Genomic DNA, 13,246 nt, shown 5'->3' with positions numbered 1-13,246 from the left:
CTGGTATCATCAGGAGAGTAGAGACTATAGACTGGTATCATCAGGAGGGTAGAGACTATAGACTGGTATCATCAGGAGGGTAGAGACTATAGACTGGTATCATCAGGAGAGTAGAGACTATAGACTGGTATCATCAGGAGGGTAGAGACTATAGACTGGTATCATCAAGAGGGTAGAGACTATAGACTGGTATCATCATGTGAGTAGAGACTATAGACTGGTATCATCAGGAGGGTAGAGACTATAGACTGGTATCATCAGGAGAGTAGAGACTATAGACTGGTATCATCAGGAGGGTAGAGACTATAGGCTGGTATCATCAGGAGGGTAGAGACTATAGACTGGTATCATCATGTGAGTAGAGACTATAGACTGGTATCATCAGGAGGGTAGAGACTATAGACTGGTATCATCAGTCTGAGTGAAGTATAATTTAACATTAGCGAATCACACGACTGCGAGGCGTGGCTTGAAGTGGATAGATGACAAGTCGGGGGCGGGTTAACAGAAGGTACTGTTGGAGATGATTGGTAGATGAAGCCGATTAAGACAATGCCTACGCAGCGAGGTCTTTCTATTTGCTAACGAAGGTCAAGTTTGACACGTCGGTCCACCAGACTCTTCTGGACAGAAGTGACTGGGAACGAGATTAGTTATTAACAGTTACACTTCTGATTTTCACATGCCTAGTATCTGTCTGACTAACAGTCGACATGGTGAGGTCTGATCCACTGTCAGCTGATATGAGTGTGGGTGCAAACTGATAGAGTAGGAGGAGGTGTGTGTTTGTGTGTGTGTGTGTGTTTGTGTGTTTGTGTGTGTGTGTGTGTGTGTGTGTGTGTGTGTGTGTGTGTGTGTGTGTGTGTGTGTGTGTGTGTGTGTGTGTGTGTGTGTGTGTTAGGGTAAATCACTGGATCACCTCTACGAACCTGGGCTGATCTAAAAGGAGACAATGGTTAGAAAACCACAGCTAGCTTTGCAAACTAATCTTCCATGGCTGTGGCTAAACTACAAGGCAACGAGCTAGCGTTATTGTGGACTACATGAGCTGGGAAATTAACACGGCGTAAAATATTTAGAGCAATAAAATCAGATGAATAACAGTTGTTATTACCATGTCATTACATTCAGATATATATTCAGAAAATAAACTACGACATTAAAACATATTGAAAAAAGTGCCTAAAAATAAATACTAAATATAACCGGAAACACAAGATTGAACTTCTATTTAATTCATCTGATACATCTCGGGGATTCTCTGTTTTCTCCCACGCATTGGAGATCAAGTCAAAAAAATAAAATAGATTTAACCATACAAAAATATAATGTAAATAAATAAATGACAAGTTAAAGACTTTGAAAAACTATGTTTAGTCTAAGACATCGTCGAGAATCACGCTCTCTCGTCTTTCCCGCGCACCGGAGAGCTTGCACGCCTGCCGTCGGGCGTCAGCAGTGCTGCGCAGCTCGAGCTGCCCACTTCAGTTCTCCGTGAACCGTCTTTATCAACACCGCATAAAGGCGCACTGTATTGCTAAGTGCTCTCAATTATTAAATAGAGACGGAGAGCTGTGTGAACATTCCTTATTATGCTGTTATGATTATTAAAATCAGAAAGTCTTAGATCTTACCTAAAGGTTTATGTGTTGTGTTGCCCATTATATCCACTGATGCGTCTCACTGGTTGACAAGTGAATTCTGAATGTAATATCTCTTTGTCCATCCATTTATGTATGTCCAATATGGTGTGTCAAAGAGCTACTTATTTGCCTTTTAGTCTGGGTATTTCTGAACCATTTGAACAGCGCTGAGTCTCCTTAAAGAAGCATGGACATTCTCTGTAATGTTATCTCTGCAAGAAATGTGACGATCAGGCAGGCTGCTCTCTCTACCTCTCCCTCTCCCTCTCTCGCTCTCTCTCTCTCTCTCTCTCTCTCTCTCTCTCTCTCTCTCTCTCTCTAAACAGCAGTGCTAACTGGCGCACTGTGCCTCCCCCTCCTCTCTTCAGTATCCTCTCCCCTCTCTATCTTCTCCGTGACTTTAAAGAAACAGTAAGCTTGGCTGGTGCTCCTCTCCCAGGCAGTTACAGAATCTAAGGCACAGTGGACTAGACTCAGCTAGTTACTCTGCTGCTCTGAGCCGAATTGACTATCCATGGGCTACAAGACACACAACAGACACTACTGTCTAACGGAATGATTGGATCAACTCACTCCGAGGTCAACTCAGGACCATTCCATTCAATGATCTCTGTCACAATTATACAACATCAGTTTAATATCAAATAACGGAGTTGAAACATTTCCCTCATATGGAGAAATTGGATGACAGTTATTAGATCATTACCTAAACTCATTATTCAGCTTTCATCATGAAGGTCAATACCATTCCCATCCGTCTCTGTCTCTACACAACATCAAACACATGCTTTTAATAAAGGCACTGAGTTCAGAGACACACCTAGGCCAGTCACTATACACAGTGGGCTCCCAAATTATTGACCCCATTGATAAAGATCAACAAAAATGACTGTATAAAATAAATGATTTAAATACTGAACTATATGGGCAAATTATACTAATACTAATACAGTCACTCAGAGAAAGAGATTTTGTTTAACAAGTAATACTTTTTAATACTGATTACCAACCCTGTTTTCAAGACCTTTCAATATCTCGCCTCTCCAGGACAACGGCACTGAGCCTTATCAATATCTCGCCTCTCGAGGACAACGGCGCTGAGCCTTATCAATATCTCACCCCTCCAGGACAACGGTGCTGAGCCTTATCAATATCTCACCTCTCGAGGACAACAGCACTGAGCCTTATCAATATCTCACCTCTCGAGGACAACAGCACTGAGCCTTATCAATATCTCACCCCTCCAGGAAAACAGAACTGAGCCTTATCAATATCTCACCTCTCGAGGACAACGGCACTGAGCCTTATCAATATCTCACCCCTCCAGGACAACGGCACTGAGCCTTATCAATATCTCACCTCTCGAGGACAACGGCACTGAGCCTTATCAATATCTCACCTCTCGAGGACAACAGCGCTGAGCCTTATCAATATCTCGCCTCTCAAGGACAACGGCACTGAGCCTTATCAATATCTCACCTCTCGAGGACAACGGCGCTGAGCCTTATCAATATCTCACCTCTCGAGGACAACGGCGCTGAGCCTTATCAATATCTCACCTCTCGAGGACAACGGCGCTGAGCCTTATCAATATCTCACCTCTTGAGGACAACGGCGCTGAGCCTTATCAATATCTCACCCCTCCAGGAAAACGGAACTGAGCCTTATCAATATCTCACCTCTCGAGGACAACGGAACTGAGCCTTATCAATATCTCACCTCTCGAGGACAACGGCGCTGAGCCTTATCAATATCTCACCCCTCCAGGAAAACGGAACTGAGCCTTATCAATATCTCACCTCTCGAGGACAACGGCACTGAGCCTCATCAATATCTCACCTCTCGAGGACAACGGAACAGAGCCTTATCAATATCTCACCCCTCCAGGACAACGGCGCTGAGCCTTATCAATATCTCACCTCTCGAGGACAACGGCACTGAGCCTTATCAATATCTCACCCCTCCAGGAAAACGGAACTGAGCCTTATCAATATCTCACCTCTCGAGGACAACGGAACTGAGCCTTATCAATATCTCACCTCTCGAGGACAACGGCGCTGAGCCTTATCAATATCTCACCTCTCGAGGATAACGGCACTGAGCCTTATCAATATCTCACCTCTTGAGGACAACGACACTGAGCCTTATCAATATCTCACCTCTCGAGGACAACGGCACTGAGCCTTATCAATATCTCACCTCTCGAGGACAACGGCACTGAGCCTCATCAATATCTCACCTCTCGAGGACAACGGCGCTGAGCCTTATCAATATCTCACCCCTCCAGGACAACGGCACTGAGCCTTATCAATATCTCACCTCTCGAGGACAACGGAACTGAGCCTTATCAATATCTCAACCCTCCAGGACAATGGCACTGAGCCTTATCAATATCTCACCTCTCGAGGACAACGGAACTGAGCCTTATCAATATCTCACCTCTCGAGGACAACGGCGCTGAGCCTTATCAATATCTCACCTCTCGAGGACAACGGAACTGAGCCTTATCAATATCTCACCCCTCCAGGAAAACGGAACTGAGCCTTATCAATATCTCACCTCTCGAGGACAACGGAACTGAGCCTTATCAATATCTCACCTCTCGAGGACAACGGCGCTGAGCCTTATCAATATCTCACCTCTCGAGGATAATGGCACTGAGCCTTATCAATATCTCACCTCTCGAGGATAACGGCACTGAGCCTTATCAATATCTCACCTCTTGAGGACAACGGCACTGAGCCTTATCAATATCTCACCTCTCGAGGACAACGGCACTGAGCCTTATCAATATCTCACCTCTCGAGGACAACGGCACTGAGCCTCATCAATATCTCACCTCTCGAGGACAACGGCGCTGAGCCTTATCAATATCTCACCCCTCCAGGACAACGGCACTGAGCCTTATTAATATCTCACCTCTCGAGGACAGCGGAACTGAGCCTTATCAATATCTCACCCCTCCAGGACAATGGCACTGAGCCTTATCAATATCTCAACTCTCGAGGACAACGACACTGAGCCTTATCAATATCTCACCTCTCGAGGACAACGGCGCTGAGCCTTATCAATATCTCACCTCTCGAGGACAACGGAACTGAGCCTTATCAATATCTCACCCCTCCAGGAAAACGGAACTGAGCCTTATCAATATCTCACCTCTCGAGGACAACGGAACTGAGCCTTATCAATATCTCACCTCTCGAGGACAACGGCGCTGAGCCTTATCAATATCTCACCTCTCGAGGATAATGGCACTGAGCCTTATCAATATCTCACCTCTCGAGGATAACGGCACTGAGCCTTATCAATATCTCACCTCTTGAGGACAACGGCACTGAGCCTTATCAATATCTCACCTCTCGAGGACAACGGCACTGAGCCTTATCAATATCTCACCTCTCGAGGACAACGGCACTGAGCCTCATCAATATCTCACCTCTCGAGGACAACGGCGCTGAGCCTTATCAATATCTCACCCCTCCAGGACAACGGCACTGAGCCTTATTAATATCTCACCTCTCGAGGACAGCGGAACTGAGCCTTATCAATATCTCACCCCTCCAGGACAATGGCACTGAGCCTTATCAATATCTCAACTCTCGAGGACAACGACACTGAGCCTTATCAATATCTCACCTCTCGAGGACAACGGCGCTGAGCCTTATCAATATCTCACCTCTCGAGGATAACGGCACTGAGCCTTATCAATATCTCACCCCTCCAGGACAACAGAACTGAGCCTTATCAATATCTCATCTCTCGAGGATAACGGCACTGAGCCTTATCAATATCTCACCTCTCGAGGACAACGGAACTGAGCCTTATCAATATCTCATCTCTCGAGGACAACGGCGCTGAGCCTTATCAATATCTCACCCCTCCAGGATAACGGCACTGAGCCTTATCAATATCTCACCCCTCCAGGACAACGGCACTGAGCCTTATCAATACCAATATCAACACATTGAGAGGAATCTTAACCTGTTCCTCTTTACAGAATCTTTCCAGATCGTTGATTTTCTTCATCTGGTCTTATTGACTTCCCTCTTCAATTCAAACCACAGTGTTTCAAATCAGGTTTAAGTCAGCAGACTGAGATGGCCATTGCAAAATGCTGATTAAAGGCCCAGTGCTGTCAAAAATATGATTTACCTGTGCTTTACATACATTCTCACGGTATGAGGTTGGATAAATACTGTGAAATTGTGAAAATTAGGATCATTCCCTTTAAGTGTAAGAGCTGTTTGAAACGACCGGCTGAGATTTCAGCCTGTTTTGGTGGGATGGAGTTTTGATCTGCCTGGTGACATCAGCAAAATGAGCTAATGGACCAATAAGAAAGGTAGTTGAACCTAGACTGTAGACTGAGCAGTGGTGTGTTTGGCATTGAACTTAGAAGGGGGTTTCTACAACCTAGACGGTTGTAAACCTCTCAACAACATGAAAATGATTAAATCATAGGTTTGTTCACGGTCGCATGACGTGATCTTCCTGTCTGGGAGACCTCCCTCTCATTTCCTCTTCCTCACCCCTCCGTACCTCCTCACCATTCTGATAGATCCCTCCCACTAAGGAAAAAGGCCCCTCTCTCCTCACCCTAACTCTAACCCCCCTACCCCAATAAGGGGAAATCCCCTGCCCTCCTCACCCCTCCTCAACCTAACTCTAACCTCTATCAAGGAGAAAGCCCCCTCTCTCCTCACCCTAACCCTACCACCCCAAAAGGGAAAGCCCCCTCTCTTCTCACCCTAACCCCCCAATAAGGGAAAGCCCCCTCTCTCCTCACACTAACCCCTACCCCCAATAAGGGGAAAGCCCCTGCCCTCCTCACCCCTCCTCACACTAACCCTACCCCGTAAATAAGAGAAAGCCCCCTCTCTCCTCACCCTAACTCTAACACCAAAATAAGGGGAAAGCCCCCTCTCTCCTCACCCTAACACCCCAATAAGGGGAAAGCCCCCTCTCTCCTGACCCTAACCCCCCAATAAGGGGAAAGCCCCCTCTCTCCTCACCGTAACACCCCAATAAGGGGAAAGCCCCCTCTCTCCTCACCCTAACCCTGCAATAAGGGGAAAGCCCCCTCTCTCCTCACCCTAACCCCTCAATAAGGCGAAAGCCCCCTCTCCTCACCCTAACCCTAACACACCAATAAAGGGAAAGCCCCCTCTCCTCACCCTAACCCTAACACACCAATAAGGGGAAAGCCCCCTCTCCTCACCCTAACCCTAACACACCAATAAGGGGAAAGCCCCCTCTCTCCTCACCCTAACACACCAATAAGGGTGACTTATGACTAGGTACCAGTAACTGACTAGGTATCAGTAACTGACTAGGTATCAGTAACTGACTAGGTATCAGTAACTGACTAGGTATCAGTAACTGACTAGGTACCAGTAACTGACTAGGTATCAGTAACTGACTAGGTACCAGTAACTGACTAGGTATCAGTAACTGACTAGGTATCAGTAACTGACTAGGTACCAGTAACTGACTAGGTACCAGTAACTGATACACTACAAATGAGTGGTGGGTTTGTCTTGCTGCTGTGTACTTTTGAAAGTGTCTAAGCCATATGAGGAAATCCCCCCCCCCCCCCCCCCCCCCCACACACACACCCGTCCTCTGCCCCCCTCTTCCCCTGTTCCTCCCTCCTCTCATTGCCTTGACTGTTGGGCTCCTCTCAAGCTGTTTCCTGTCTCCTGGACCACAGTGCTCTCTGATGAGTCCGCTGGGTTGGAGGGCTGGAGGGCTAGTTAGTACCTCATGGTCTGGGCCTGCAGTATTATATAGCTGCAGAGCTACGGGGCGGAGTATTCTATACTGTTCTCTGAGGGTACAGGGGTTTAGTACACAGCCTGGGTTGGAGGCCTGGCTTTCCCAGACCCAGGGATGGGTCTCAAGGAGCAGCTGTGACAGGAAGGGAAGTCCAGCCTGGTCCCGGAATCCAGGTGCTGTTTTTGTATTAGGAGCCGCAAGTTGGGCAATAGGTTACCACACAGGACCCTCCTGCAATAGGTTACCACACAGGACCCTCCTGCAATAGGTTACCACACAGGACCCTCCTGGAATAGGTTACCACACAGGACCCTCCTGGAATAGGTTACCACACAGGACCCTCCTGCAATAGGTTACCACACAGGACCCTCCTGGAATAGGTTACCACACAGGACCCTCCTGGAATAGGTTACCACACAGGACCCTCCTGCAATAGGTTACCACACAGGACCCTCCTGGAAGCAGCAGTGTGTGACAGAGACTCTCTGATCACTTAGCAGTTGAAGTGAAGCAGAATAGAAAATGTTTGGGTATGAGGCGAAGTGACATTCCTCCCACTCGGAGAGACACAGACACGCAGACACACACATACACGTAGTGCCACCGTGTCAGAGAGGGATTTCAACACAGGAAGTGAGTCTAAGTGAGCCAATGACGGAGGTCGCAATCAAGCCCTGCACTCAACACAAAGGAAACACAACAGCTCAGCGCCACCCTGCTCACTGTGGGTGTAATGTTGTCACCGGTTGGAACAGCCTAGTACTTTTTACTCATCTACTCAATCACATTATTACATTAATACATTAAAGCCTAATAACACGGAGGTTGGTTCTTGTCCCCCAAAATAACTTTAGTATTATTTTAGATCAATCTTTTGAGAAGTGTGAAGGGATTTTTTTTGTTATTGTTCAATAATAGATCTTCTACTACTCCATTTGAAAAGGATTCTGTGAGTACTTCTCTATTAAAAGGGATTTTGTGAGTACTTCTCTATTAAAAGGGATTCTGTGAGTACTTCTCTATTAAAAGGGATTCTGTGAGTACTTCTCTATTTAAAGGGGATTTTGTGAGTACTTCTCTATTAAAAGGGATTCTGTGAGTACTTCTCTATTTAAAAGGGATTCTGTGAGTACTTTTCTATTTAAAAAGGATTTTGTAAGTACTTCTCTATTTAAAAGGGATTCTGTGAGTACTTCTCTATTTAAAGGGGATTCTGTGAGTACTTCTCTATTAAAAGGGATTTTGTAAGTACTTCTCTATTTAAAGGGGATTTTGTGAGTACTTCTCTATTTAAAAGGGATTTTGTAAGTACTTCTCTATTTAAAGGGGATTCTGTGAGTACTTCTCTATTTAAAGGGATTCTGTGAGTACTTCTCTATTTAAAAGGGATTCTGTGAGTACTTCTCTGTTTGAAAAGGATTTATGAGTACTTCTCTATTTAAAGGGATTCTGTGAGTACTTCTCTATTTGAAAAGGATTTATGAGTACTTCTCTATTTAAAGGGATTCTGTGAGTACTTCTCTATTTAAAAGGGATTCTGTGAGTACTTCTCTATTTAAAGGGGATTCTGTAAGTACTTCTCTATTTAAAGGGGATTTTGTGAGTACTTCTCTATTAAAAGGGATTCTGTGAGTACTTCTCTATTAAAAGGGATTCTGTGAGTACTTCTCTATTTAAAGGGGATTTTGTGAGTACTTCTCTATTAAAAGGGATTCTGTGAGTACTTCTCTATTTAAAAGGGATTCTGTGAGTACTTCTCTATTTAAAAGGGATTTTGTAAGTACTTCTCTATTTAAAAGGGATTATGTGAGTACTTCTCTATTTAAAAGGGATTTTGTAAGTACTTCTCTATTAAAAGGGATTCTGTGAGTACTTCTCTATTAAAAGGGATTCTGTGAGTACTTCTCTATTTAAAGGGGATTTTGTGAGTACTTCTCTATTAAAAGGGATTCTGTGAGTACTTCTCTATTTAAAAGGGATTCTGTGAGTACTTTTCTATTTAAAAAGGATTTTGTAAGTACTTCTCTATTTAAAAGGGATTCTGTGAGTACTTCTCTATTTAAAGGGGATTCTGTGAGTACTTCTCTATTAAAAGGGATTTTGTAAGTACTTCTCTATTTAAAGGGGATTTTGTGAGTACTTCTCTATTTAAAAGGGATTTTGTAAGTACTTCTCTATTTAAAGGGGATTCTGTGAGTACTTCTCTATTTAAAGGGATTCTGTGAGTACTTCTCTATTTAAAAGGGATTCTGTGAGTACTTCTCTGTTTGAAAAGGATTTATGAGTACTTCTCTATTTAAAGGGATTCCGTGAGTACTTCTCTATTTGAAAAGGATTTATGAGTACTTCTCTATTTAAAGGGATTCTGTGAGTACTTCTCTATTTAAAAGGGATTCTGTGAGTACTTCTCTATTTAAAGGGGATTCTGTAAGTACTTCTCTATTTAAAGGGGATTTTGTGAGTACTTCTCTATTAAAAGGGATTCTGTGAGTACTTCTCTATTAAAAGGGATTCTGTGAGTACTTCTCTATTTAAAGGGGATTTTGTGAGTACTTCTCTATTAAAAGGGATTCTGTGAGTACTTCTCTATTTAAAAGGGATTCTGTGAGTACTTCTCTATTTAAAAGGGATTTTGTAAGTACTTCTCTATTTAAAAGGGATTATGTGAGTACTTCTCTATTTAAAAGGGATTCTGTGAGTACTTCTCTATTTAAAAGGGATTTTGTAAGTACTTCTCTATTTAAAAGGGATTATGTGAGTACTTCTCTATTTAAAAGGGATTTTGTAAGTACTTCTCTATTAAAAGGGATTCTGTGAGTACTTCTCTATTAAAAGGGATTCTGTGAGTACTTCTCTATTTAAAGGGGATTTTGTGAGTACTTCTCTATTAAAAGGGATTCTGTGAGTACTTCTCTATTTAAAAGGGATTCTGTGAGTACTTTTCTATTTAAAAATGATTTTGTAAGTACTTCTCTATTTAAAAGGGATTCTGTGAGTACTTCTCTATTTAAAGGGGATTCTGTGAGTACTTCTCTATTAAAAGGGATTTTGTAAGTACTTCTCTATTTAAAGGGGATTTTGTGAGTACTTCTCTATTTAAAAGGGATTTTGTAAGTACTTCTCTATTTAAAGGGGATTCTGTGAGTACTTCTCTATTTAAAGGGATTCTGTGAGTACTTCTCTATTTAAAAGGGATTCTGTGAGTACTTCTCTGTTTGAAAAGGATTTATGAGTACTTCTCTATTTAAAGGGATTCTGTGAGTACTTCTCTATTTGAAAAGGATTTATGAGTACTTCTCTATTTAAAGGGATTCTGTGAGTACTTCTCTATTTAAAAGGGATTCTGTGAGTACTTCTCTATTTAAAGGGGATTCTGTAAGTACTTCTCTATTTAAAGGGGATTTTGTGAGTACTTCTCTATTAAAAGGGATTCTGTGAGTACTTTTCTATTAAAAGGGATTCTGTGAGTACTTCTCTATTTAAAGGGGATTTTGTGAGTACTTCTCTATTAAAAGGGATTCTGTGAGTACTTCTCTATTTAAAAGGGATTCTGTGAGTACTTCTCTATTTAAAAGGGATTTTGTAAGTACTTCTCTATTTAAAAGGGATTATGTGAGTACTTCTCTATTTAAAAGGGATTTTGTAAGTACTTCTCTATTTAAAAGGGATTCTGTGAGTACTTCTCTATTTAAAGGGGATTTTGTGAGTACTTCTCTATTAAAAGGGATTCTGTGAGTACTTCTCTATTAAAAGGGATTCTGTGAGTACTTCTCTATTTAAAGGGGATTTTGTGAGTACTTCTCTATTAAAAGGGATTCTGTGAGTACTTCTCTATTTAAAAGGGATTCTGTGAGTACTTCTCTATTTAAAAGGGATTTTGTAAGTACTTCTCTATTTAAAAGGGATTATGTGAGTACTTCTCTATTTAAAAGGGATTTTGTAAGTACTTCTCTATTAAAAGGGATTCTGTGAGTACTTCTCTATTAAAAGGGATTCTGTGAGTACTTCTCTATTTAAAGGGGATTTTGTGAGTACTTCTCTGTTAAAAGGGATTCTGTGAGTACTTCTCTATTTAAAAGGGATTCTGTGAGTACTTTTCTATTTAAAAAGGATTTTGTAAGTACTTCTCTATTTAAAAGGGATTCTGTGAGTACTTCTCTATTTAAAGGGGATTCTGTGAGTACTTCTCTATTAAAAGGGATTTTGTAAGTACTTCTCTATTTAAAGGGGATTTTGTGAGTACTTCTCTATTTAAAAGGGATTTTGTAAGTACTTCTCTATTTAAAGGGGATTCTGTGAGTACTTCTCTATTTAAAGGGATTCTGTGAGTACTTCTCTATTTAAAAGGGATTATGTGAGTACTTCTCTGTTTGAAAAGGATTTATGAGTACTTCTCTATTTAAAGGGATTCTGTGAGTACTTCTCTATTTGAAAAGGATTTATGAGTACTTCTCTATTTAAAGGGATTCTGTGAGTACTTCTCTATTTAAAAGGGATTCTGTGAGTACTTCTCTATTTAAAGGGGATTCTGTAAGTACTTCTCTATTTAAAGGGGATTTTGTGAGTACTTCTCTATTAAAAGGGATTCTGTGAGTACTTCTCTATTAAAAGGGATTCTGTGAGTACTTCTCTATTTAAAGGGGATTTTGTGAGTACTTCTCTATTAAAAGGGATTATGTGAGTACTTCTCTATTTAAAAGGGATTCTGTGAGTACTTCTCTATTTAAAAGGGATTTTGTAAGTACTTCTCTATTTAAAAGGGATTATGTGAGTACTTCTCTATTTAAAAGGGATTCTGTGAGTACTTCTCTATTTAAAAGGGATTTTGTAAGTACTTCTCTATTTAAAAGGGATTATGTGAGTACTTCTCTATTTAAAAGGGATTTTGTAAGTACTTCTCTATTAAAAGGGATTCTGTGAGTACTTCTCTATTAAAAGGGATTCTGTGAGTACTTCTCTATTTAAAGGGGATTTTGTGAGTACTTCTCTATTAAAAGGGATTCTGTGAGTACTTCTCTATTTAAAAGGGATTCTGTGAGTACTTTTCTATTTAAAAAGGATTTTGTAAGTACTTCTCTATTTAAAAGGGATTCTGTGAGTACTTCTCTATTTAAAGGGGATTCTGTGAGTACTTCTCTATTAAAAGGGATTTTGTAAGTACTTCTCTATTTAAAGGGGATTTTGTGAGTACTTCTCTATTTAAAAGGGATTTTGTAAGTACTTCTCTATTTAAAGGGGATTCTGTGAGTACTTCTCTATTTAAAGGGATTCTGTGAGTACTTCTCTATTTAAAAGGGATTCTGTGAGTACTTCTCTGTTTGAAAAGGATTTATGAGTACTTCTCTATTTAAAGGGATTCTGTGAGTACTTCTCTATTTGAAAAGGATTTATGAGTACTTCTCTATTTAAAGGGATTCTGTGAGTACTTCTCTATTTAAAAGGGATTCTGTGAGTACTTCTCTATTTAAAGGGGATTCTGTAAGTACTTCTCTATTTAAAGGGGATTTTGTGAGTACTTCTCTATTAAAAGGGATTCTGTGAGTACTTCTCTATTAAAAGGGATTCTGTGAGTACTTCTCTATTTAAAGGGGATTTTGTGAGTACTTCTCTATTAAAAGGGATTCTGTGAGTACTTCTCTATTTAAAAGGGATTCTGTGAGTACTTCTCTATTTAAAAGGGATTTTGTAAGTACTTCTCTATTTAAAAGGGATTATGTGAGTACTTCTCTATTTAAAAGGGATTTTGTAAGTACTTCTCTATTTAAAAGGGATTCTGTGAGTACTTCTCTATTTAAAAAGGATTTTGTAAGTACTTCTCTATTTAA

General features: G+C 41.3%; 1 protein-coding gene across 2 annotated transcripts in view; it reads right to left on the bottom strand.

The window, feature by feature from the left end:
* neurl1b (neuralized E3 ubiquitin protein ligase 1B) overlaps positions 1–2,141 on the bottom strand; it is a 44,444-nt gene extending 42,303 nt beyond the window's left edge. The window contains exon 1 of one of the 2 annotated variants that reach the window (XM_036943564.2): positions 1,635–2,141. In XM_036943564.2, the coding sequence (XP_036799459.2) occupies positions 1,635–1,662 (28 nt within the window). In that variant the 5' untranslated portion in view covers positions 1,663–2,141. The remainder of the gene's footprint in view (positions 1–1,634) is intronic. The other variant, XM_036943562.2, reaches the window with a different exon arrangement.
* Between the last annotated feature and the right edge of the window lie 11,105 nt (positions 2,142–13,246).

The sequence above is a fragment of the Oncorhynchus mykiss genome, chromosome 14, assembly GCF_057628025.1.
Source record: "Oncorhynchus mykiss isolate SJ-2025 chromosome 14, ASM5762802v1, whole genome shotgun sequence".
In the NCBI taxonomy this organism is placed as follows: Eukaryota; Metazoa; Chordata; class Actinopteri; order Salmoniformes; family Salmonidae; genus Oncorhynchus; species Oncorhynchus mykiss.
This window is presented reverse-complemented; position numbering and strand designations above follow the sequence as displayed.